Raw genomic sequence first — 16,894 nt, 5'->3', positions numbered from 1 at the left:
CTTCAGCTGGCTTCGGATCGATAGACCCCGGCTGCAGCCCGGATATTCGTAGAACGCATCTGGATATTTCATTTTACACTCCATGCGCAATTTTTCGTCTCAGCCGTAACACGATATATAATATAATTCAACGTTTCTGCCTTCTTTTTCCTTATGTTCTTTTCATAGGCAAAATCTTCATCGCTGCAACAGAGTACTCGCAGGTAGGAATGATATCAAAGAATATCCGTTATTCCCAACGAAATGATCCAAAGTCATGGATCAAAACTGAAACGAACGCGGATTGTACCCGTGCAGATTGGAACTGACGTGAAAATCTCATTCGCCCATTGAGATCCTCTTAATATTGTGATTTTATTACGGAACGTTTACAATAAAAAGGTCATCGAGAAACAAAGGTCATTGTTTGGGTTTGTTTGTGAAAAAACCTATCGATTTGACCCGTTCCGGATCACGAGCTGGGCTCGTCCAATCGACATGTTTCGAAGGTGCCGAAGGTGCTTTTCTATCATTGAAATATATCGTGGCTACAGAGGGCACTATTTCGTAGAGCTGATTTCTGGATGTCTTTTGAGATTAACGTTTTGAGTAAATAATTGGAATATTCGGATACGCGAATCGCCGATAGAGACGCCTTAGTAACAACGTTCTATTTCGAAAGCGAAGCGAGAGATGCGACGCCATTTATCGATCCAAAGTGCTCACCGCCCGGCTGGGTGGACTACGAATTTTCCAGAACCTGGTGCATGCGCTAGTAGCAGCTCTCCCAATATAGTAGTCTATTCATTAAATTATACGATTAGCCCTGTACGAATGATATATGAACGGAATTTTATACAAGTATTCCTTTTCGGCAATTATTTTTAAACTGAGATACTACTCAACATCATGAAATTCGGCCAGCGGTTCATCGACAGAGCGATTCTACAAAAGAAATAATCGGTGAAAAAAATATTATTTGCCAGCGTCAACGGATTTTTCAAGAATTGCGCAACGATTCAGCATATCATAATAACGACGTAGACCGGGACGTCTGTTAGCGGCGTATATAGAGGGGCGCGGTGCTGAATGTTTTGCCGGGTCCCGGCAAAACATCACGTGGTTATGTGATGGCGGCCCCGGCCATGACGCGCGAGTTCATTCATTGGTTCGAGCTGACGATACTCTGCGATACTCGAAGAAAAAATTTTCTTGCTGAAAAAGTACTTCGTGTCAGTGATCTCTTCGTTTTTCATTATTTAGCATTTTTTATCCTAACCCCCATCAAAGCTGTGACCCATAAATTTGCAGTTCCTGTACATCGGTAGGCACTCTTTTGTTATCGTATCTGAAACCTTATTAAGACGTGAGAAATCCGTCCGTCTGACACATTTGACAGTTGGAAGGACCCATCATATTTTTAAAAGTTCTACACTGTACACTTGCTCTTATCACCGATCACCTTTTTAATAACTCGCCCGCAGAACGTCGTCTCGATATCGTAAAATATTTATATAGTAGGTTGGATTACCAGAAATAACGAACTGCGTAGTTGTTTTCTATATGTAGAAAAATAAAACGAAATCTCGTATAGTCTCGACGGGAACGGTTGCGGCCCGGTAACAACTGGCTTTTTTTGACGCGTTGTCCCCCCCCCCCCCCCCCCCTTGCGAATCCTGTTCGCATAATTATCATCGGTAAAACGCCTGACTATGAGAAACTAACCGTCGTTCTTTTGAGAACTCGTAACTGCGCACAATAATATTGGCCTGGAGGAACCGTGCCCAGAGAGCATGTAGTCAAGAGAAAAACGTTTCGTCGTGGCCCCCCCCCCCCCACCTCGGCTTTATCGCCGTTCGGTGAGGCGTAGTTTTGCCATCCTTTCCGTTTATTATTGCTCCGAAAATAGAGCTTGTTGATACGCAGCTTTGAAAATGAAAACAGGCTTATCTCATACCATCGAATGATCGGAAAGTTACGCAATACCACTGTTTTTACATTTTTGTACGTCCAAAAGTTGACGGCAGTTCTGACGGGAGCTACTGCTATCACATCAGGTGGTGCGATCGAACATTCCAGACTTTGAATAAAATCGTAGTTCCCCTTAATGATATTTGAATGCGAAGAGTTCAAACCGTTTCCTACAATAGCCTTGACGAATGCTTGACATATTGAGCACTCAAATGTTGATTCGTCAAAGCGACAATGGACTCGGACCTCGAACCCATCGCGGATGTAAAGAATTTTCCACAATAATCCAGCACGAATACATCCGAGGCGCTGCCGCACTTGATTTTTCTCGTAGACTCGCGGAAAGAATTCGAACAAACATCTTCGCAAAACGTGGATGAACGATGCAGAAGCGAACGATCCAAATTGGTGTGAAAAAACGGTTAGAAAAGCGTATAAATATCACACATTGAAAGTTAGGTGATCATCATTGGACGGTCTCATTTTTGTCCCCGATAGAATGAGCTCGCTCGCGGTGTTTAGTATATACACGAATGTAACCAAACCCGGCACAAAAAGCCGGCCAATATATCTGAGGTAAGAGCGAATAGGAAAAAAGCGAGAACGCCGGTTACACACACACAACTCTAGGTATGAATACACATACGTATAGATGTAAAGAAAGCTGGAAGATGTAACGGTGGTAGGAGCATCAAAAGATGAGAGCAGAAGAGGGAACGAAGCCCGGCGGTAACGCGTAGTATGATGCATCGTGGACGGGGAACGGGTGCGGAAGATGCAGGCTCTCTCGCTCGCTCTCGCCTTTCATCTCTGTCTCGGACTCTGGATGAATGTGGTGGGGTTTGGTCGAACGTGCCAGAAATCCCATCCGCACCTCGCGTTGTCGCGATCAATACTCGCGCGAGTTGGATTGCAATAACTATATAAATCGTACAACGAAAAGCGCAGTCTCTTGATTGACAATGGAGCATTTATTGGCTGAAAATAATCGTCGAAATCTGGATTGGTGGGAAGTTGTGAAAAAATGAGTAAAAAATAGTGGCTGGGTAAACGAGTTTTCGGCTTTTGCGCAGTTCAATTGTGTTGTCAAGGGCCTGCTTCCCAGCCCAGGGCACTTGATCTCTTTCCTCTCTCGACGTTCCTCCCTCGTTTTCTCTTTCTCTCTCGCGAGGTGGAACGTTCTAGAACGTTCGTGGCGAGCCGGCACGTAGCTCGTTCTGCCGGCTTCGCAGCTGCCTATAAAAGCCCGGCGACCCGGCAGATCCGCGCATTCGTAAACAAACCTTCGCTACGTTCGGATAGACCGGAACATCAGAAGAGCCTATTCGTTTATCACCTAGTCCATCTATTTTCGAGTTATTCTATCGCTGTCGGTATAACAAACGACGAATCATTGAACCGAACCGTAACAAAAAGAACGCATCACCCGTGCGTCTGCACGTTGGTGTGACAGAGGGGCATCCGTCCTCGGGATCACAACGGCCTTGCAAAATGTAGAGGCGTCCGAGGGAGCGTTGCGGAGCGCTTCAATTAACCGTAAGTCGATCAGACATTTTTTTAAACCCTTCTCGTACGCCTCGCGAGTCCGGTCGCGACCAAAGTTTTTCTTGCAAATACGACGACTATATTTACACGTTGTGGTAAATAAAGTTGCATGCTCTCTCGACCCGGAAAATGGTACGTGAGAAATGATACGTTGTCTAATTCGTGAAATCCAATCTTGTAATACATTATTCCTCCAACAATAATAAAACCGGGTGATTCAATTTTTTTAATTATATCTTTATTTGTACTCAACGGTTCGTTAAAAACACAATATATTTAGCAAGAATGAAAGCACACCTAACGAATAGTGCAAAACATTTGAAATTAAGGACGCGACAATAAAATGACATATTCGATGAAAGTGAGGTTGTTATTTTTTACAACTCTTCGGTCGTTATTACGTGCTCCTTGGGCTTCTCTTCGGTTTTCGTCGCCGATGGGACGCCGGTTTTCACTATGTCGATCACTCTTGGGTTACCGGTCTCGTTCTGAAATTTGTCAATTCGTCGATCCGATGATTATCGGTTCAACCATCCAAACTTTTTTATGATCGTTAGTGCAACAATACGCATGCAAAAAATTCGGAGTAAATTGTAACGTTGAATTTCCAACACGAATTTTTGCACTCATCCGTTCTTTTTTCCCCTCCCCCCCCCTTTTTTTTTTTTGCAAATTCTTGGCCCGTGACCGGGAATTGGCTCGTCATCTCGATGAAATTTCTCGAAAATCATTGTTCCATTATTATATTTCCTTTAGAGCGCCCTTCGGGGTTCGTGGTGCATAAAAAGTCCGTAATGAGCATCATCAGATCCGGTGAAATAGATTTCACGAAATCTATTTTCTCACCAGCCCTCGTATCGGCGAGAGTAGAAGGGAATCAGCGGAAGCTCTAGGTAAGTTAAATATTCGATAAAAACAGCTGGAATTTGAATTTTTAAGAGCATCATCACCGTACTCCCGACTACCAATGCGAGTGATTAGCTTTTGAATATTCGATTCGAACTTGAAGATGGGACTATTGTAGGCACCGACAGTCCGTCAAGGGTTAATACTTTTTCGAGAATTCATTATCGAGAGCACTTTTGAAAAAAAAAAAAAAAAAAAAAAAAAACACCTTAATGACCACACGAAAAGCAATGCATAAAAAGAGCCCATTTTTTTTTTTGTTCCTCTTGTACAGTCCTTGCGTTATAGACGAGATGTAGCGTCGGGGTCGTTCTCTCCGTGACGCGAGGGTGCAAGGAGAGTACAAAATAAATTTGAAGCAAGGAACAGCGGAGGACGAGGAAAAAGGGAGAAGGGAGAAAAGGGGGAACAAGATCGACAAATAGTACTGAGATAGAAGAAAAAGGGGGGGAAAAAATAAAAACGAAACTAGAAAACAAGCCGTAAAGAGAAGAGCCGCGGGGAGATCTCGAGTGGCGCCTGCCTTCCGAGAGGACCAGGGAAGAGGGTCCTGGAGCTCGGGGCGATCATCGCGAAATATCTGAACTCTGACCTTTTTCGGGGCGGTAATCGTGAGTACACCGTCCGAGGAGAGACTCGAGGTAACGCCCAGAGCTTCGTGGGACGCCGGAAGTACGTAACGTCTGACAAAGTGTCTGCTGATGTAGCCGTGCTCGTCTTGCTTCTCTTCGTGTTTCGCTTCGACGATCACCGAGTTGCCGATCGTTTTCACCGATATCTCCTCAGGTGAGAATTGCTGAACGTCCAGTATAACCTTCGAACGAAAAAAAAACGAAAAACATCCGTTAACGATAAACGCAGCATCGAGCTTTTGCCCGAATTATTTGAATTTATTAAAAAACCACAGAGTAAAATATACAAAGAGAAATATAGACACAGAAAAGAAACATCGAGGGAGGGAGGGCGCTTCGGCGACCGCTCTGACTCTTTTGAGACCTGGACGGAAGAAGTCTTAAAAAAACACTCACAAAAACGAAAAAAAAAAAAAACAAAAATTCTCATGATCGATTTTGAAAATTGCTAGTCTTAAGCCACTCCTTATACAAAGCGGAAAAAAACGATTTTAACGGGAGAACCGATAATTGTGACGGAAATAATTCAAGTACAAAAAAGCTTTTTCGTGGGAGAAAAGAAAGACGAAAACTATAGGGAGCGAAAAAGCCCCAGGGGAAGGCGGGGGGCGATGAGAGCGCCCAAGCGCTTGACGACCGATAGAGGGGTTTTCGATAATCAATATTTTCAATTTATCGTTTAACGCTTGAGCGTCTTTCAGACTTTTGAAGATTTTCCGAATTTCGATGAGTAAATATGCGTAATAGGTCGACGCTCAGAAATCCGTTGAGATTTGCAATTTGTAAAATTTGAAAAACCTCCAAATCCAAATGAGCGGCACAGATTTTCGTTAAATCGAAGTACGATAAAAATTGTCATCTTTGTTTCAAAAGGAAAAAAAAAAAACAAACGTACGAAAAGATCAAGAAAAGTAACGATACGGGTGAAGGTCGCGGATTTTCCCACCCCCCGTGGGGGATCAATTCAGGGGATTGCGCGGGGACTCGGTGGGAATTCAACTTTGTTCATCGATTTTTATCCTTGCGAGCTCGCAGGTCGTTTCCCTTTGCGCAAACTCCATCGCTAGCTCTCGAAATCCAAGATAAAAACGTAAGAGTACTGAGTCGTTTGTGACCAATGAAATAATTAACGTTTTAATAACGACCAATGATTTTATTGGCAAGCTCTCGTGGAAAGTCGAGCATTCGTTTGAAAATCAATGAACCCCCGATCGCATTGAACTGATCCTCGATTATTCTTCGTCTTTTCATTGCATCGGTATAAATTTTTTTTTTTTTAAACAATAATTCGTTCGTACTTGTATTTTGAAGGATAACTGTAACTAACAGGTCAAAGATGTAGCTGTGAGTCGCACCTACTTGTGTGAACAATGCTCTTTCATGGGTGAAAGAAGTGAGCGCATACAAGTAGGTGGTCCTGAAATGTCAAAAAATCGACGACTGCTCGAGCACGCGTACTCATCTACGAAAGGAAAGAAACGAATATTGAAAATTCAGTCTCACGCACACGTACATTCGAAGTTCATTTGCAGGGGGTGATGGAATAAAAATGAGTGTCGAAATGTGCTCGTCCGATGACGAGAATACAGAACTAGAGCTTCGAATCGTATCATCATAAACATCCCATTTAAATATTTGCGCTATCATACACGAAAAGCATTTTAACTACAAATTGATATCTAGACGGAAAAAAGAGCGTTAAACAGTTGAGACGAATTTTAATGAAATCGCACACTCGTAAATGTAAATAAGAAACAAGGAGGATACCGAGGAGAGGAGATAGTAGAATATAGAGCTGGTCAACCTTACGTTTTTTTTTAGCGTTAAGGTCCAAGCATTTATTTTTATAACTAAAAATCGTGAGAAATAAAAAAGAGGAAACAATAGTGAGACAAAGCCTTTGAATTAAAGTTATTTTGAACTCGGCCCGCGGGTGACCACCCCCTCAGCGAAGGGGGTGGGGGGCCTCCGAAGTGTCTGATTTGGCGGAGGCCCTTATTCGGGTTTGACAATATATATACTTATATATATATACACACACAAACGTATATAGATATACGTATGTATGCATATACTCTACGATTGTTTGCAAAGAATACAGGTATACCGCATAATTTATACTATTTCGATTATTTCGAGAAAGACTGAGCTAGACTTTGAGCAAGTTGAGGATAAAAAGCACGTTCGCACAGAGCCAAAATAAAAATTTCGCATATTCTCTGGACGATCTAAAATTTTTCGTAAAGAAAACACACGAGAGATAATCCTTGAAGAAGTGGTATTTAGGCAAAAAAAAGAAACGGTGCCAAGAAAAGGAAGCAGAGGGAAGAAAAAATATTGAGTAATTCTGGTGCAGACACAAGTCCAACCGGGACCGTGAGTCCTTGGGAAACAAAAATTTACATTTGACTGTGATCAATAGTTTTCTCATCTTCGCCCATATATCGCTGTTTTACAATTTACCAATGAAAACCTGAAAATTTGAAAATATATGAAAACGAGGAAACTGCGAAAAAAGTAAAGAAGAAAAAACATTACGAGCGGGGGCATTCGCGTTGACCAAGCGTCGAGCTTGTGTCGCCGGTGGTCATTAAAAACATTGACAATTCATACACCCATTACTGATTCATTGAAAAAACGAGCTTTTTGCGTCCCCCCTCCTCGCGAGGGGGTGCCCGACTAACGTTGAAGGAGAACTAGATTGAAAAAAGAAAGGAAAAATGTTTATACGAATTCTTGAGAGCAGGAACTGAATCTTACTTTACGTGAATAAATTGTCGAACGTCTCACGATCAACTAATGTAACGCTCAAGTAGAACGCTCAATAGATACTACTCATTGAATTGGTGGGCTGTTTGATGTTCCGATTTTTATCATAATATTTTAGGAATCCCAAAAACATTGTTTTCTGATTAGTTTGTCAAAGGAAACACATAGATAAAGGTAATAAGTGGAAAGAGACATTCGCAAGAGGGTAAAAACCCCCGCCCCCTTTCGGGGTGGATTATATTTTCCATTTTTTTGGATTCGTTAAACTTTCAATCTTCTCAAAAAGTATTTTCTCCAGAAACTTGGTTTTTCCATAGAATCGACTTCGACAGTTTTCGTTCACGACAGTAGACGAATGCCCGGCGCCATTTAAAGAAGGGAAAAATAACGATAGATACGGGATCGAGTGTACGATACTCTTGATATTTTGCGACTCTAGCGAGGATATGTTTTTCCCTGAAATTTGCGAAGAGAGTGAAAATAAGAAATAGCGCGAGAGCCCTCGTGCCATTTTTTTTTTCGATAAGATCTATTCAAAGGGATCGTAGTCAATCTCAAAGTACTACATCGCTTTTCGTATAACTTTTGTGTAAAACAAAGTCGTAAGTACGTGTCCCTGAGATATATTTCATCCCTGACCCGATAAAAATCAGCATTTCATTATTACCAATAGGGGATTTACATTTTAACAGAAAATAAATCAAAAGAAAACGCACACATACAAAGGGCAAAAATAAAAGTTACTGAGTTACGGTTAGTGTAGGATTAAGGTGAAATCGAAGCTTACTAAATAAAATACATTTAAAAGACTATTTGAAAGAATAGATTTAAGGCGTTTTGTCCAGTACCACAGTTTTCCAAGAGGCGTTAATCGTCAATCGTTCGTGAAAAATATTCGATACAAGTCCTATTTCGACGAGCAACTCTTATAATATCTCCGTATAATATTGATTAATAATAATTAATAACCCCCCTTGCACGGTTAATCGTCCACTGGTAAGGTAGGCTTCTAGGGCGCAACAGCGAGCATAGTTTCTTTTCTGCGACATATTCCTCCAAAAATAATCCGATCCCAAAAGCTCGCTCGCAAACTTGACTTTTTTTTTCGCCACGCTCTCTTTTCTCATTGTTTCCTCTGTGAAAAGATATCTCAGCTGGTCTGCTCGAACTTGACATCGTCGAAACGCTCGTGTCGTGGAAGATTACGAAACGTACGTTCTTCGTAACGTACTTCGTACTTCCACGGCACGAACACTTTATTTCCGATCAGTATAGAGTCCGATCCCCTAACGTCAAATTTTTCGATCAAAATTACTCGATCAATTTTACCATTTTTTTTTTTTTTTTTTCATACAAGTGTTCTTTTTAACTCGTTAGATTAGATTTTCAAAATCACGATTCTTTAAGCGCGAAAGGACCGGCCGTCCAAAGGCTTCCGCGACTTTTCACCGATCCGCGAAGCACTTATATATATAAACATCTGAATATATTTGTACTTGTACGCGTGCATTTGTGCATTTTTGAAATAATAACTCGAAACATCTTTCTATTATTCTTATTCTTCTTTTGTTAGCCCGACAGAGAGTTGACGATAAATTTATCGCTATCTCCGTTTCTCAGTAGCACCTTCCTTTAGTCTTCAAATTCAAAGCTTAACTCTACATTGTCGATCGAGAATGTAAATATTTAATTTAACAATTCTATCACGCGTCATATCTGAGCAAACGTTCCCGTGCATATTTTCTTCGCACCTTTTGCAACCTTGTTTCCTTAGTATTTCTATTAAACTACCTCAGGAAAATTTATTTGACAAATAATCCCTTAAAATATAAAAGAAGTTGAGAAGAAACATTTAGTTTTATCTTTGGGGGGACACTTTTTGATACTTTTTTCCGAGTCTCGCTGTGCATTTTGCATAAATTTAGCGCAAAATACTTGAAATCATACGTAATATTTATCGTATATCTATAACATATCTATATATCATATATATTACATATGTACATTATTGTAACGTGAGATTCGGAAAAAAATTTCAAAAACTGTCCCCTCAATCCGCATCACTACGTTAGAATAGATTTATCTTCTGATTCGCGTTCAACTGCATTTTTTTTGGGAGGAGGAACAAGTCCTAATATAGATTAGATTAAACAAGTGTCAATTTTCTGCTCTTTCAATTGAACGAACTTTCCGTATTTCGCATCAGTTCAGTCTTATGGAAAGGGAACAGTCCCTGTTTTGTTAAAAAAAAAAAAATTAAAAAAAAAAAAAAAAGAAATTGGAACGATCCTTAAAAAAATCAAGATCGGCCTAAAGAGACAGGATCGGAAGAAGGAAAGCAGTGGGTTTAAACGCCGATTAATCTGCCGAGAGGAATTTTAAATCGGACAAAGTTACAACGACACTGTGTATAATCTTGAATTAACAAGTTCCTATAAGGAAAAGAAAAAGGGCAAATTTCAACCCATCCGCCGTGTAACATGCAAGTTACACTGGGGAGGGGTTGAAATTTGTCCTTCGAAGGTTTCGGAACGTTTTATAAAAACGTATATTAAGAACAATTGTGGCGGCTCCTAATTTTTCATTGCTGTTTAAGGAAAAAATAGATAACAGATTCAAAAAATCTCATTTCGAACCTCCGCTCTCGTTGACGTGAGAAAACAAAAACTAATTTTTATTCGAAATATCGAGCTACTCTCGATAACGGGGAAAGAAACATCGTTGAAGAAGAGCGTGAGTGATCGCGATCTAGACGTTGCGGGGAAAGATGCGCGAACGAATTTAAAAACGTGCCCTCGAGACCGAACCGGTAACGAAATTACCCTTAAAAAAAAGAGAAAAAATGAGATGTTTGTGACGAGCTAGCGCGGGATTGAAACCGGAATCGAGAGGGTGAAAACACTGATGGAGGGCGAGAAAAAAATAAAAATCATGAAATCTACGAGTGAAAGATACGTGCGCCGTATACCCGTATTTTTAATCGCAAAACTACCTCTTCTCGTGTGCAACAACAGAATCGCGCGACCGCAGTCGGTGAATTTTCCAGTTTCCTCATAATTTAGCCGATCGCATGAAAATTGAAGAGGGCAAAAAGATGAGAGCGATGAGTAAAGAGCAAAGAAAAACGACCACTGATACGAAGCTCGAGACTCGAAAATGTAAGCCACCAAACACCACGCAGGGGGCTCGAATGTAAAAAAAAAAAAAAATATTCCAGTCCGCGGATCGCGAAGAAATAGATAAATGTCGTAATTCATCGAACAACGTGAGACGGTAAACCGAAGATTGCACAATAATAACGTTCTACTTAGATGTATGCATACCACATATATTCCCGCATACGTATATTTGGCCGATAAGTTCGTGGCAAAACATTCATAGCTATAAAGCTTATCATATACGAACTAATATGTTAAGATTATTAACTGTATACCGATAGCATCGACTACAATATCAAATCGGAAACTGAACAAAAAAAACTAAGACCGTTGCTTCGTTAAGAATGGTAACGTAATAGTTGACAACGATATCGTCAATCTTCCGACTACGGTTAATCAATCGACATTGGTGAATTTGCCGATGAATAATCATTTTGTTATTCCTTATTGGTATGATCATTTAAAAAATCTCATAAACAACGGTGGAAAAGAAAAAAATTAAAAGAAAAAAAAAAGAATTTTGATGAGCAAGGGAAAAGCATGAGACACTGAAAGATCTTGGGCGAGGAACAATTTAGGATATTGTTTGAGAGGGCAAAAAAGACGAATAACACTTACCTCGAATCGATCGTTGTCGCAACTGATGGTACTAGCACCTCTGGAATTCGATCTGACGAGATCGCGCCAAGGTCGATAGTACGAATTGTTGAATAATGGACGGGTTCGCGATGTCAAGCCAAGGGAGGAAAGTCCCGAAAGTAAGTCAGCGCGATTCAGTCCGCTGCCAAAGTGTTGATCCATCAAACGCGACATAGGACGATCGAAATCGTCCCACCAATCGCGGAACATCAATGGCACGATCGACATGTTTGTTATTATCGTGTCGCAGGGAATAAACTAAAAGAGAAAAACAAACGCGACAATTTGATGAAACATTCTTAACAGTACGATTCAACGAGTCCTTCATTTTTGCATTGTTCTTCTTGGTTACTCCGGTTGTATATCGGATTAGCAAAACGCCGACAATTTCAAATTTCATTACTTGACAAAGATTTCAACCGGATTATTGCCCTGGGAACGGATTCTCATGTGAAAAGCAAAAAAAACAAAGACAGAGAGAGAGAGAAAACAAAAAAATCATGGGAGCTGCTCCAGATAAGGTCTGTCCAACTTAAACTCGAACACCCCTAGTTGATAAGAGACGATTCCGCATATACGCTATTACCGAGTTAAGCTATTACGAAGAATTATTTCTATGGAATAGTGAATAGGTTGATAATGCCGAGCGATTGGTAATGTTAGTTGAACAAACGGAGAATTTCGAAGGTACTGGTATCGATACGAAAGGCGCAAGCGAGTATCGAATAGGTCGAATGAAAAAAAAGCATCTTCATATGTAGGAAAGAAGGAAAAAAAGGACGACGAATAGTATGAAAAATGCGAAAAAAAAGCATGGTTTCTCAAAAGGGACGACACTTGTAGAATAACACATTTTTTTTCATTAGCTTTACCGGAAGCTATCACGAATAATTACACAATAGATTGGCTAGGCTATATATAGAGTATACTGCTGTTTGTTAGGACATCGAGTATTCAATGAGAGCGGGTTAATATCTTGAAGGATCGATTGCAACACAACGAGAACTGCTAAAACAATTGCTTCGTCACAATTTCGTAGACGTTGAAATTAAGATGAAGGGGTAAATAGAATAAAAGATGGACTCGAGGATCAAAAAGAGAAAAAAACAACCTTCCAATACGTAGAAAATATAACAAAAGATGGGAAGATGACGTTGAATAACCGTATTTAAAACAAGATCTTTTCACGCGGGCTCTAACAACTAAAGATTACGAGGAAAAATAAAAAGATGGCGATGAAACGTGTGTATATATAAATATGATACACCTATATATATATATATATATATATATACGTGTGTGTATTTACGGATAGAACAACACGCACAATATTCGAAAAATCAAACTATCGTGAATTTGTTGAGCGATTAGCGACTAATGTGGACAACTGGCTAGCGTTATTATAATCTTATCGATAATAATCATAGTTGTAATATTCTTGATAATATTAATGAACGTATACATTTGTTGAAATATCTTGAGGAGAAAAACTTGAAATTTTTCATTAGCGTTGAGATTTGAAAATGACGAGATATCCCTTCGCGTGTTAACGAATTTTCAGTCGAATACTTTTAGCGCTATGACACTTGTCTAATGATATTATACTTTTATTAGTATAAACTAGAACTGCGGAGAACCGGGCTCTCGATACTCATTGTAAAGATTTGAAAAGAGAACCCGTTGGAAGAAAAAAAAAGCAAAACAGCAAGCACACAACGGCGAGAGAACAAACGTCACTTCCGAAAAACGTCACTTTCCTAACGAACCCGAAGATTCTCGAGTCATCTTCGCTTCCACGATCTTTAACATACAATGATGCAATTGAATTGACGGATCAGCGATCGATTGAAAATAATAATAGTATATCTTTGAATTTTAAAGTCGTTTGAAGTATAATAGGCTCATCAATATAGTTTTCTTTTGATTAAAGACCGCGAAGAGTATAAGTCGACGAGAAACAACAATAAACCACGAGACCTTCGAAATACCCAAGAATTACAACTCAAACGCGTTGTAGGGTCGTATCTTTAAGAATAAAACTAAAAAGATCGCTGCGTAACAATAAGCTTAATACACTTTCCTCATAGAATTTAAGCAAGCGTGTGATTTTTTGGTAATATCGCGGGTGAGTTTGTAGAGTCGATCGAGTGAAACATTATTCATTTCTGAATAATCATTTGCGCGAAATCGCGAGGTAACTTCTCGACGCGTAAAGTCAACATGAACGGATACAGGAAATAAAGAATCTAAGGTTCGAGGTGCGAAGAACGGATAGTCGCGTATTTAGTTGATAGAGTAATTGTCGATAGAGCGTTAAGTCGTTGAATTCACAGTTTCAAGAAGAACTATCGGCAAATAAAGGGACTCGTTGTTTTCAGTACGATAAAAAATGGGGATTAGTCGTCGTTCGAGTTTGGAAAGCCTTGAGAGTAGTTTTTTTAAAAAATCTGGAAAACCCCGTATATGAAAAACGAGAAACGAGCGTCGAGTGACACGAGGCGATTCTTGCGCGTTTTTAATTATTTCTTATTCAATGAGCTTTTGACAACGCACACTCAACGCACCGTCAGCCAGAAACGCGAAAATCCGGTGGTCAACTGCGAAGCAAAACTTACGTGGCGCGCTTTAAATAAGTTTTCCTCCACTGGATGCGCCTAGTCGTCATCCTCTCGAAAACCCACGCATTTTGCAAGCTCACACTAAAAACACCCAAACGAACTCCAACGGAATGCCAAGGGAAATAAAACGCCCGCGTAAAAATGCCGAAAGCTCTCACTCATCCATCCGATTATCCCTCGCCTAAGAATAAGCGCGCGTCTCTTTAATACATCAACAAAAAGACATGCACACATACACGTACACAGTTTTTTCTACAAGACATTTTTTTGCTGCACACTCGTGTCGGAATTCCAGAATATTTCTGAGCTCCGTTTAAACACCGTTTATTTTCTCGATAAAAAATATTAAACTCGCCGCCAAGGTTTGTGTCGGTGAAAATTTTAATTATGAACACACTCGTCACGTTTTGCAAACAAGGAAAGTAATGATCGAACGTTCGTGCGTTGTCGGACGTATTCGACCAACTTTCGATAGAAATATTGATCATTCAAATATCTGCATGATCAACGAGAGAGTAAAAGCGACTTGGAAAATCGTAAGAGCAGAGGTGACGCAAAGGAACTGTCGCTACCGCGAATAGCGACTTCTCGAATGCTATCACCTTGCATCGTATCGATAATAATGGAAAAAAAAAACTTCAACTCGAAATACGAATTTTAAAAAACGGTAAATCTGTTGTGCTTGTCATAATGAATATTCCATGCTTAAATGTCATTGTCGATGTCGGTGTTTCGAATAAAAAATGATTTCTTCGTGAATTTAAGAGAATATCTACGATTCCTCGTGTACAATGAAATCCGCGATGGTTGCTGACGTGTGCGCAATCCCATGATGCAAACACCTATTAATGCACTGAACTCAAACTTGTTCGCGGCGAAATTTTACCGGGCGAATCGATCGAAGTGAGTTTTGGTTAATGGTAGAATGAAACTTGGAACCAAAATCGCAAGGAGTGGAAACCGTTGAAAAACCAAAATGACTTTCATAACTCGCTAGGTGCGGAGTTTTAAACTCGGGACCAGAGACCGCTCGTAGTAATCTTGGGTGTTCCAATAGTTTTCAAATTCAACCATCTTCCACCGATTTTTAATAAAACGAACATGATTATGATATATCGATTAACGCCGGAAAAACCATCTGATTGAGTAGTAATATAAATTAGGAAAAGCGATCTGTTGGGATCGCGATGAGAAGTCGATAACTCTTGGGTGGAGAGACAACTTGTAAAAGACCCTGCTGTGTACGAAAATCAAAAAACACAATCGAGGCGTTTCGTATACGAACATCGGTATACGCGCCCACAAAACACTATCGTCGATAAATTTGATCTGAACATTGAAAACAACTGATTTTCCACTCCGCGATCGATGAGAAGTTGAACGAAGTAAAATAAGAACGAAATCGTCGGAGTAACGCGAATGAACCTCCGCAAACTCTCCCCTCTCTTAACGATAAATGATCATGATGAAAAAAAAAGTCTCACGACTTTGAGGGTTTCGCAAGATCGACTAGCATTGAGGGGTGCAAGTTCTCTCCGGAATATTTACCATACAAAAACGAGAAGCGATGGGGGTAAAGAAGGAAAGAGATAAACACGTGAGGCATTATAAATTTAAGGGTTTTAGGGTTAATCGCTTTTTCTAGATTACAAATATGCTTCGATGCGCGAAAGTACTCTTCAACATCAACGACGACTTGCGTCGATAAGCTAATCTTACGTATATTTATAATTGAACACAATTATTTCCATTCGCTACGCGCATTAAAGATTTTGGAAATCTTGTTTCTCGGGTAATAAGACGCATATAGGGTGTAGCTCACCTCGATAAAAAATTCCCGAAAAGAAACGAGAAAAGGCATACAACACCATTGGCATGGTTTAACGAGAGTGAAGATGAAACGAATGGGGAGGAAGAGTTATGTGTCTTATGGGCAGACAAGAGTGAAACGCCTATTGGTACTGGATAAAACGACTAATTATATGTATATTTAAGCGTGTTGATGAGAAAAACCGATTTCCCCTCAATTTAACATAGCCGTACGTGAAAATAATTTAAAAAAAAATATATGTGCATTCAAACACCATACGTACATAGTATTTGTACTTGTAGAATGTTGTATACATACATTACGTGTTTTGCTGAATCATATCACGCAACTTGTAACTCGGTAACGTAAACTATTGACCATCGATCTATGGGTCCTGTGTGTGTTTTTTCGTTCCCCTTCCATACCGGTCGCTGCTGTATTTGACACTCGTAAAGTTATTGTATCTAAACCGGTTTCGTACACTATTTTTTGAGGAGCGTGGGCGACAGAACGAGGCAAAGTAGCACGAAGCGCATAATATAAATATGTTGTCCCGTACACGAAGCGTATCCTTTCATCTAATCCGGCATTTTGTTTGCAAGTCAAACATCCGGTTTGGTACGGTACCACAAGCATTTTGAGGCTTCAACGATCCCGCTGAAAATATCTCATCGAACTCGTAGATATTCATGTTAAAAGAATAACATTTTTTGGTTTTCATATTTTACAAATGAACAATATAAACACTGTAATTGTGCACCATTTAGGATTAACATTGAGAAAACAAAGAAAACAGCATTAATATTGATTTATATACATCTGGTCGAAGGAGAAAGATAAATAATAAAGAAAAATATAATTATGTCA

General features: G+C 39.9%; 1 protein-coding gene and 1 long non-coding RNA gene across 2 annotated transcripts; one reads left to right on the top strand and one right to left on the bottom strand.

Annotated features, from left to right (window-relative positions):
• The first annotated feature begins 2,878 nt into the window (after positions 1-2,878).
• LOC122414749 (uncharacterized) lies at positions 2,879-11,464 on the top strand. Its single transcript, XR_006261808.1, has 3 exons — positions 2,879-3,486; positions 4,252-4,388; positions 4,676-11,464. It is a non-coding gene; the product is annotated as an uncharacterized lncRNA (long non-coding RNA).
• Positions 4,548-16,887, bottom strand: LOC122414744 (protein lethal(2)essential for life). Its single transcript, XM_043426308.1, is given in 3 exon segments — positions 4,548-4,612; positions 4,615-5,215; positions 11,579-16,887. Coding segments are annotated over 3 exon segments (900 nt in total). The 5' UTR covers positions 11,828-16,887; the 3' UTR covers positions 4,548-4,562.
• Between the last annotated feature and the right edge of the window lie 7 nt (positions 16,888-16,894).

Source organism: Venturia canescens, chromosome 8 (genome assembly GCF_019457755.1).
Source record: "Venturia canescens isolate UGA chromosome 8, ASM1945775v1, whole genome shotgun sequence".
Lineage (NCBI taxonomy): Eukaryota > Metazoa > Arthropoda > Insecta > Hymenoptera > Ichneumonidae > Venturia > Venturia canescens.
This window is presented reverse-complemented; position numbering and strand designations above follow the sequence as displayed.